The sequence below is a fragment of the Tachypleus tridentatus genome, chromosome 9 (genome assembly GCF_004210375.1).
Source record: "Tachypleus tridentatus isolate NWPU-2018 chromosome 9, ASM421037v1, whole genome shotgun sequence".
Classification (NCBI taxonomy): domain Eukaryota; kingdom Metazoa; phylum Arthropoda; class Merostomata; order Xiphosura; family Limulidae; genus Tachypleus; species Tachypleus tridentatus.
The window spans coordinates 59,883,460-59,894,617 of NC_134833.1; the positions used below are offsets into that span (position 1 = coordinate 59,883,460).

The following is an 11,158-nucleotide window of genomic DNA, read 5'->3' on the forward strand; positions in this document are numbered from 1 at the left end:
GTATCCGAAGTGTTGACGGAGGGTGGTGATAACTAACGGCCTACCTTCCTACTATTAAATTAGGGACGGCTAGCGCAGATAGCTCTGGTGTAGCTTTGCGCGAAATTACAAAACAAACAAACAACCATGTCTATTTGTTAGTTGCTACAACTTGTACACTTACGATATGCTTAGTTTATGTGAGACTGCAACTACATTCCTGTAATCACTATGCAGTTCCATATTCTGCATATGTATATGCACAATTAAGCTTATTTTATAATAAGTAGAACTAAAACTGTCCTGAATAATAAGTTTGTCTATTACAAGAAAGTCTTTTCTTATTCTTATTAATGACATTTAATGGGAGAGGTCCTTTAGACTAGGTTCGTCACATATAATAGAGCTGTACAATTGCCTGAAGAGTGTATTTTGCATGTTTCTGAAAGTTTCCACGTGATATTTTAATGGTTGTGTAAGAATGTTTTGTTTGTTTATCCTTGAACACTATAAGCCTTTTTTAGTACATAATTTATTTTATTTTGTTCATGTATTTGTGGTTCTGTTACGTGTAGTTACCGTAGGCTGGAATATTTTATTACTCAACACAAATGTTAATGTTTTGGAACTTCAGCTTCTGTGTATTATTTGTAAACATACAGTAGCCATGATCAGAAAAAGTAATTTAGCATTTTTCAAAGTGTGTGTAATTTTGAAAATACCCTAACGTCCTTGTGACATTTTGACATCAATCTCTTTGTCATAAAATGTAAAGAAGGTTGTAATTATTTAAATGTATTGCCACTGTTTTATTTATGTTTATTTCAGCAACGCTCTGGGTTAACTACTTCAAAGCTTTAGCTTCATTTTCGAATCCCATCATCGAAAATGTCCGCCTTTGCAAATGTGTCGGTGTTACAATTTTAATATTAATCCCAATATTAAGAGTACAAAGAGTACATTGGAGATAGCGGTGTTCATTAGCTGGTTTCTCTGTATTGTATCACAAACACTCTCTGCTCACGGAGCCTTAATGTCTCAGATATTCATTAACGTCGCCCTAGGGAAAATAAAAAAAACCTAACAGTTACGTTTATTAAGGAGTTAGATCCAATCAACTTAATAAGTATTTCTGTCTTAATAACTTGTAGCCGTTTGAAAGAATATTACATGAAGAAAAAATTTGTTTGTTTTGTTTTTGAATTTTGCTCAAACCTACACGAGGACTATCTGCGCTAGCCGTCCCTATTTTAGCAGTGTAAAACTAGGAGGAAGGCAGCTAGTCATAACCACCCACCGCCATCTTTTGGGCTATTTTTTTACTTACGAATAGTGGGATTAGCCGTCACTGTATAAAGCTCTACGAATAAAAGGGCGAGCATGTTTCGCGTAACAAGAATTCGAGCCATCGACCCTCAGATTACGAATCGGTTCCATAACCAACCTGGCTATCCCGGGCCAAATTGAAAGTGAAAACAATATTTTTAAATAACCACAATAACTATTTGGATGCGTGCGCCTGTGAAAACTGCAGAGTTTCTCAAACTTTAGAAACAGATTAGACACCGCCTTCCTTATTTCTTATTCTACCTTGATTTTCGCGAGGCACTTGCTTTTCATCACAGCAACCGCAGAAATACCAGCTTTGCAGATATATGACGATGTAAATGGTATTAGGATTCGCTGAGCTTTAGCACCTGGATTGTGAGTCTTCGATCCATGCAAACTTCTTCATATCTTCTGGAAAGTAATTTTCAAACCAGTCACTGAGCTGTGTTAGGTAATCCTCAAAAACAGATTTTAGTTCGTCAGTCAAGTCTACTTCATTGGATGTAACAAACTCCTGTAACAGAGAGAAACAGTTTTTGTCACCATCTTCATTCATTTTTCTTCTCTATAGTAGTAACTTTTTCTAAAGACTGAAATCTTATCTGTGAATTTCAGAATGTGCATGTTACTTCCCTTCAGAGAAAGATTGAATGCATTCAGTTTTTAGAAGATATCACACAGGTATGCTAATTTTGACAAAAATCAGTGTTGATGAAGTATTTAGCACTTTTGTGTTCTTCTTGTTCGAGGTAATAGTAAATTTCTGGTTGTACACACGGGACAGTGTATTCCGACAAATGAGCCAATACGAGCTACAGTAGTACAACAAAAATGTGTTCTCAGATCCCGTATCGTCTCACAGTTTTCAAAAACATCCCTTTCTGTGGTCAAGTTTTTGTAAAGTTCACCACTTTCAACACACTTTCCAGGACTAGATTTGGTGGAAGACTGAGGTGCTTTGATGCAAGGGCTTCCCTGTGGATTTTCCAGTGGGTCAACAGTGCATCAAGAGTTTTGCTTCGTGTGAGTACCTGCAATCCTCCATAACAGCTGGACATAGAGCGACCACCATCGGTACAGATGCCAACGCACTTACCCCAGTCTAAGTTGTTTTCATGCATAAAAGTGTAACGGATCTCAAACAAGTCTTGAGCCTCTGTACCTTTAGTGATACTTTTACAAAAGACAAGGTCTTCCACAACTTTGTCACCATCCACGAATCGTGTATAACAAATCAGATGAGCATCCTTTTTACTATTCATTGCCTTTTCTAGCTGTAACCTAAATTATTTCTCTTTAATTGTTTAAATTACCTGATCGTTGAGGCTTTCGGCCATGTGTTGGATTCTACGACTCATAGTATTGTTGGATAAAGATATCTTGGAAAGCATTCTTTCTGCAGATTTATGAACCATAATATTCATCATATCCACTGCAGCTGGTAAAATCAGTTCTTCAGCGATGATATGAGAGTTTTTATATTTCGCGACTCTATATGCCATTTTATAGGATGCTAGCAAAGCATTTCTTGGTATTGTTCCTTGCATCAAAAATGTACTTTTATGTTCTTTCAGTTTTGAACATTTTGGTAAAATAATCACGGGATTTGCTAGCCATGTTAAAATGATTAATCTCTAAATGGCCTTTTAGTTCACGTGGAAGCATGAACTCTGGAGCCCAAACGTTTAGATATAATAAACCCTCCGAACATGGTCTGTTCATGAACAAGGCCACTGGTCTGCGGTTCGCCATCCTTTTTTTCACTCCTACACTTCTGACTAATGTTTAAAAAATTCCATCTTTATACACAAGGACAAGAATCAACAAAATAATTCACTGATCTTTGCTAGACTATTCAGACACTTGATCACAACACCATTTAGTAATTTCAATTACTGACAGACCCTGAGAGTCGACAAGTATTTATATAGAAAATCTGAGAAAGAAGAAAATTTCTTTGTTTTGTGGTTCATTGATATACTTTGATAATACAATTAGTTATTTATATTTTGAATGTGACGCTATGAACAGTTCTAACCAAATAAAAGTTAGTTTAATAATGATTCAATACGTCGTTATTTTTCTCTTTATTTCTGAAAGAACTTCAGATACATTTTTTTTCCGTTGATGTTCCTTTAATATAATATCATAATAACCCTCAAAAAATCAAATACTTAATTAAAATATTTAATTTTATCTCTTCATGTATTTTTAATCATCACTAAACAAGTATTAAAACTCTAATTGTAGTAAGTTGATTTTATTTGAAGTAATTTATTTTTATAGTTTAATAATAAGTTCCTTATTTTTAAATGATAAAATAATGGTAAAACAACAATATAACAGCACCTATCACACACATTGATTATTCCTTGGGCCTGGCATGGCCAAGCGCGTAAGACGTGCGACTCGTAATCCAAGGGTTGCGGGTTCGCGCGCGCGTCGCGCCAAACATGCTCGCCCTCCCAGCCGTGGGGGCGTTATAATGTGACGGTCAATCCCCATGTTCATTGGTAAAAGAGTAGCCCAAGAGTTGGCGGTGGGTGGTGATGAATAGCTGCTTTCCCTCTAGTCTTACACTGCTAAATTAGGGACGGCTAGCACAGACAGCCCTCGAGTAGCTTTGTGCGAAATTCCAAAACAAACAAACAAGATTATCTCTTTCTTATTGAGCATCTACAACCCCAAAATAGGGAGTGTGCTTTATGTATATGACATAACACAATAAACGTCATACAACAAAGAAATGTACTCGTACAACCGTTTATATTTTGTAATATGTAGATATAATAAGTTACACTTTTCTTTTAATCGATGATAATAGAAGGTTACGTCATGCTTCACTGGGTAACATCTTCTTGTAAGAATAGAATATGTAAGGAATGGGCTTAATTTAACAAGTGGGTCATCACACATGAATCAGTCTGTCTGTCTTGGACGATTTTAACAATACATGCTTCACCTTCAACTCATTGCTAAACCGGAATCAGTTTAATGGAGGGGTTGATTACATTTTCATAGCACCTCATTTATTCATTTAATTAATCATGGCATATATAGATTAAAGACTAGCATTAGCTTTGCTGATAAAAGTTTGTAAATCGGTCATTAAGCTGATCAATCTTTAGCACCAAAGAGCATCTTTGAATATCCGTTTCAGTGCTATAAATATCAGATCACAAGATTGGTCGGATGATATTTGATTTCAATAAAAGTAGACCTTATGTCTTTGTTAGTTTTTCATCACAGTTAGAAAACGGAATGCTCAGATTATCTCTTAACTGTTTTAAGCAGTTTATAAAGTAATCAGTGTAAATTTTGTACTTCGTTGTCAATTTGAACAGCACTTAAAATTCTGATCTTTTAATTGTGATATTTATTTCCATGAACATCAACAATAAATATGAACGATATATTATCTCATTTTCAATAGTGAAATGGAAACAACAATAAATTCAAGTAACCTGAGAACATTCTAAATCTAGATGACAGAATATATTATTCTGTTAGTTCAATTTCTATAATCATTATTAAATAATCCTTTAGGTGCATTCTATATATATAAGATAAACATCCAGGTCAGAGACACAACCACTCCAACATTAGAAATACGAAAGACCAATTGTGAAAGATTTTATTTGTTGTGTTAAGCTGCACGATGGGCTCTTTGGAATCTGTCAATCATGAGCATCTAAGCTCGAATTTAACTTTATAAGCCTTCAAACAAAATACTGAGCTACTAGAGGAGTAAAATCCATGTATTTTATTATTTTATGCATATAATTAAATAGCATGATTCTTATATAAACACAAAATTAGCTTTAAACCAGTTAAACTTCCTATCTGACCTTGTAAATTTGTAATAAGTTACAATATTTTATCACTAATGTTGATATACTGATAAAAATTAGTAGTCAATGGATTTAATAAAGAAACTTTAAGTAAAATTATTAAACTATTCAGTAAGAAATATAAGAATGTATTAAATAAATATAAAGAAATAAAATTAGACAAATTTACTTAAAATTTCTACAAACTATCTTTAACTATAAATAAGGTCATTTAACAAGTTGGCACTACTTTATGCAGATGTACACCATTTTGTATTTAAACGCTTGTTTAGAGCACAATTGGTACAATAGAATAAATATACTAATGGTGGTTTCGAGCTATACCAGTTGATTTAGATGATTTGATGTGATGCTTCATACAAGCGGAATTTGTCTACTGTGCCATCAATTAGTGCATTTTTATCATATTGAGGCTGGAATGCTAGCTTCAAAAGGTAAGTTTAATCTTACTTACCCCAAATTCGTAGAACCTTATTTTCTATTTTATTATTGTTATTTAAATTAATTTTTCTTCTTCACTTTGGTGAGTGGTCACCTTTCCACAACTTCTTGATGTTGTGGGCTTCAGCACCCACATCTCACTCTCCTTATTTAAATTTCTATATTTTTTGCTACTATTTTATTTCTTGTGTGAGACTAGCGAATGGAGGGTAAGATTGACGGACGGTGTATCCCCACCGCAATATGTGTCCTAATTCTCAGTCACCTCCATAAAGTAGGGTACATTTTATAATTCCGCATAATAGTTTGTACCTTAGTATCTTTTCAGTTAGTGCATTGTTTTTGTTCAGTATATTTTCCTTTTGGATTGTTTTAAATTATAACAAATTTATATAATTATTCAGAGGTTTGGATTTGCTATTTCTACGACCGTCCTTTCTTGTGATTTTGTTTGCCTAACTTTGTTTTTACTAATATATATATGATATTTTCCTCAAATGTACATTATAGAACAGATGTGATAAAACTATTCTGAGAAACAAATAGTGATGAATTTCTCAATAACAAAAACAAAATGCAATTTCCTTGTGGAAATATTGATGGCTCAATATTGAAGTGAGATTTTTAGTGTTAAGCATTTTGAAACTATGAAATTCATTAAGTTACTGTAATTGTTAACACTTTTTATACGTTATACTTTCTAAAGTCAACAAAACATTATTTTTCCTAATATATTTCAATGATTAAGAACTTCGTTTCTGTATAAGAAAAGGACTAATTAAACTGAAGAGGATAACAAAGTGCAGCACTCCACCTTGTAGCCATGTATTCAAAACAACTAAGTTTTACAATGTATTGTGCAATGCGTTCTCTCTTTGTTTTGTAGTTATTACTATATTATATGCTGTAATAAAATTTGATTATTCTAATGTTCTGTGTTTCTCAAATTTCTATTGAATACAAATCTGAATCCAAATAAACGTTTTACAATTATTTTTCCTATTTTCCAATAAAGTTTTTTAAAAAATAATATTTATTTCTATTTATTTCTACATTTTAAATTAAAACACTTTGAAGAACATGTGCGAACTAATTTGTCTTGATATAAAAGACTGTTTGATTTAGATATTATTACTTTTGTTTGTCTTGTAAAAGAATATTTTATGTGTTTCTAATTCATTGTCACCGAGAATATAATAAGTGGACGATTTGGTAATTAATATATAAATAGTTTGAAATGTGCGGGAAACAGTAGCTAGACAAGAATAGAATAAAAATACAGTTAAATATCACAACAAGGAAAGGCTTAACGATTAATAGAGGTCTAATTATAAGAATGTTAGAGGCAAACTCACAGTAGAAGAAAAATATGAGAAGGATAGTTTATATTGTCAAATAGAAATAATTCCACAGTAATTGAACTAGCCTCAACGGACTTTGACAAATCAGCAGACGCTTCTCAGAAATACAAAGAACAAAAGGGAGCAGACGAATTTAAACCATGAGAAAAACAAACAGCCGTGATAACTCGACGATAAAGTAAGTGTAATAAATTTGGGTAGTTTGGCGATAGTTATAGAGAAGATAGTTAGGTTTGTCAACTGAAATTATAAAGTTATTGAATAGGCCTAAGTGTATGTGTATAGTGTTTATAATATGCTTATAATCGCTATAGTAGGAATAATTAGTTGTACATTTGTTTAACTTGTTCTGATTCATATAATATTTTGAATACAAGTGAAGTGTTTGCTGTTCATTTATCGCTGAATTTAACGTCCACAATTTACAAACACCTCTGTAGGGGAACTTAAGCTCCATGAAGAACACAGTATATATTTGTACTATTAAGAAGTATGAGTAAAAGTGTTTTTATACTGACAAGTGAAAAAACAAACTTAATTTTAAATTCCGACGTAACTTATTTTATTTTTAATGTCTTTTCAATCAGTATTAACAATGTTCATTTCAAATTTTATCATGCCAAATGCTGACATAGTTTGCGTTTATTAAATTATACTTTTGTATTTGAATTTTTACGATCTGAGGTTTGAGTATTGCATATTGTGTTAATATTAAGTTGTTTATGTTTTTATCGGAACTTGAATCTGAGCATAATTTATAAAGTTGTAAATTCATCTTCGTTTCAGTTGTTACATAAATGTTTCTACAATTTTCTAACAATGAGGTAGTTTTTCAGTAAATAACATGTAAATACCTGTATAGTTTTAATTCTTTATCCCGGTGGATTAGCTCTCAGTGTACAGACATTGAATGCTATAATACGGGATTCGATTGATAGATATGTGTTGCCCCTCATTGGCTCAACGATATGTCTACGGACTTACAACACTAAAAACCGGCTTTCGATACCCGTGGTGGGCAGAGCACAGATAGCCCAGTGTGTATCTTTGTATTTAATACAAAACAACAAGAGCTGTGTGTTAAAATCAGTAACATCCTGAAGAAAACAACATTTACTTTTATATAAAAATGATGTTCTAATAATTATTTTAAAAATAATAACATTATGAAGATAAAACATTTATTTTATTAAGTATTGTACTAATCACTATGTTAGAATTTTTTACTCGTTTATAATATAAATCGGTGTAAAACGAACCTTTTCCAAATACAGATCATGATCATAATTCTGAATGAATTATGTAATTGCAAATAGCCTAATTGTTTTATTTACTTTTTGTTTGTTTTTCAAAAACTTCTGCGCATTATAGTTAAACCTTTAACTATTTTCTCTGACATGTCAAGATTTCGTATTAAAATTCTTTCTTTCCTGTCTTCATTCAGTTCCTGACTGTCACTTGTTGTTGTTTTTTTCTATTCACTTTCATCAATAAAAGTGAATTCACTTTTTAACGTTTCATGCAACAATTTTCTGCTAATAATAAATATTCAGCATAACACGCTTTTATCTTCATTATTTATTATCTCATCATTTCGTAGTTTCATACCTTAGTTTTTTATTTAGCTGTGTACTTAACAACAACCAAACACTCTTTTAAAACACGTAACCTAATTTATAGTCATGATTCGTTTTTGTATGGTGAAAGTTTTTAAAAAAATAAAAAAGTTGCAAGTGCGAATTACAAACTCATTTACATATATATATACATTTGTAATTTTCAGGTATTTTTGTTTTCGATTTTTGTTTAAAGTGAGTGTTGCATTCATTGAAATGTTCTGTATCGGAATAATTCGGAATTTTTTTAAGTCATACAAAAGAAAGACTGGAATTTCCTCCTTTAAATAAAATACTGATGAAAACAGAACATACACTTAAATAAAAAATTTATTTGATCAAAAACAAGTTAAAAATATATTTAATGAATCACTACAAGCTCAATAATTTTCTTTTTACTTAATGACAGTTTGACTATCTAGTTAAAGATATGAGAAAGTTAAACAAACACAAGGAAGAAAGAAGCCTGGACAGATTTAGTTTATATTGTAAGTAATGTATAAATGCTGGTCCTCATCAGGTGTTTAGTAATCCTTTGAGGTTGTAAGTATTAATTATGTTGTAATCATTGATTATTAATATCAATGCACTTAAAACATAACTAGTAATATTTCATTATGTATTGCCGTCAAATTATGTGAAGACAAAAACGTACCCAATGTCTTAAAATATGGACAAAACATTGTTTTTTTGGTTTTACATAAACTGATATATCTTACAATGATAGCCATGAAAAAGAAAACTTACAATATATATCCTGCACGAAATTTATATTTCGTTGCTGGATAAAACAAGATTTATTTATATTCAAATTTTATTTTATTATTTTCAGCCGATTAAAGATTTTGTATATGATTTTGTTAATAGTGCTTCAGTAATACCGTATTTCATTCTTTATATGCGTGTGTGTGTGTGTTAATGAAAATAATTTCATTTTAATGAAGTTAAATAAAAATAAGAAATCATGAGAATGCACTGCATTAAAAATAGCAACTCCAAACCTTTGTCTAAAACAAAAACGCTGAATAAACTTAACAGATCCCTAACTACAAGCTACAATGTACTCTGGGGTATTTTCAGTTAATTCAACATTTTTAATTATTTTTTGAGTGAAAATTACAAATTATATATATACGTAATCCTAAATGTTTTGGAAGTAAACACGACACATTTGTGTTTGTTCAGCTCAATTATTCCTTTTCTTGGGTAAAACAAAGTTCCTAATCAATTCAGTAAGTTAGATAGAAACTACTTTTTATTGACTTTTAAAATATAATATTTCAAAGGATTTAATAACTACATTACCTTAGAAATAATTTACTTAAATATAAATACTTCTTACAAGTTCTTGGTAAAATCACTCTATCTTGCAAACATTTAATTCATTAAAATCATGTAATAGAGCGATTAACAGCTGAGTTGTATATTTGTATAGAGTAGAAAAATCTTTGTTACAAACTGGATTTCAGTATGTGTATCGAAGTTAAAAAACGGTATAAATAAGTGTAATGATGACATAATAGTAAAAGATACTCATTATTATTGCCTTTGTAAACAGCTGTTAGATAACAAATAATAGTCAAAGGATCGTTTCTTTATTTTTGAATTTCGCACAAAGCTACTCGAGGGGTATCTGTGCTAGCCGTCCCTAATTTAGCAGTGTAAGACTAGAGGGAAGGCAGCTAGTCATCACCACCCACCGCCAACTCTTGGGCTACTCTTTTACCAGCGAATAGTGGGATTAATCGTCACATTATAACGCCCACACCGCTGGAAGGGTGAGCATGTTTGGCGCGACGGCGATGCGAACCCGCGACCCTCCGATTACGAGTCGCACGCCTTAACGCACTTGGCCATGCCGGGCCAGTCAAAGGAATCCACAATTTATTTGTGTGAGACTTCCTTTCTAATTTATAATTGTTTTATATATATATACACATGAGTGTGTGTGTATGTACTTTTATTAGACTTAAAAAATAGAAAACAGTTATTTATTTTTTATTTTTAAAATGTGAAAGGCTTGGAAAAGAGTAAACATATTTTGTTATTTAAATAGTTCGCAAACAGTATTATAACTAGTTTATAGGAAGAGACAAGAGGGTATTAACTTCGTTGTCGTTGTGGGACGAATTTATAAGGTTAAAATCTGAGGTTTGATTTCCCACGGTAGACACAACAGATAGCTCATTGTGGCTTTGCTGTAAAATAACCAAATCGACGATTTCACTAAATATCGCCATCCAGTGTTCAATGTGTTCTCTATCTATGTGTTTTTGTTATTACTATTTGGAAACTGTGTATAAGAATTTTTAAACGTTTTATATTTTTTTTATTTATGTACCGTATAACTCCTAAGATATGTACAAGTTTATAATTATGCTACATTATTTACTTAAAAGAGAAACTTTAAAGGTTTCGTGTTCTATATTCTGTAATGTAAACAATTTTGTTACGAAACATGTATGAAGTAAGTTAGTTTAGTTAGTCTCAAGTAGAAGTCAATGTCACTGTTTAAACGGACATTATCAGTGTTTCTTTTCGTGGTCTTTGTTACAGTGTTGAAAATAAAGTAGGTTTCTAT

General features: G+C 31.6%; 1 protein-coding gene across 1 annotated transcript; it reads right to left on the reverse strand.

Annotated features, from left to right (window-relative positions):
* Positions 1-2,195: 2,195 nt before the first annotated feature.
* LOC143227379 (protein FAM200A-like) lies at positions 2,196-2,570 on the reverse strand. The gene has a single exon (XM_076458833.1). It carries the CDS (start codon positions 2,568-2,570, stop codon positions 2,196-2,198), a length of 375 nt encoding a protein of 124 aa, XP_076314948.1.
* Between the last annotated feature and the right edge of the window lie 8,588 nt (positions 2,571-11,158).

Bases quoted from the DNA above. Each gene is read 5' to 3' on its own strand.
- LOC143227379 (XM_076458833.1), bottom strand. From the start codon at position 2,570: ATGAATAGTAAAAAGGATGCTCATCTGATTTGTTATACACGATTCGTG.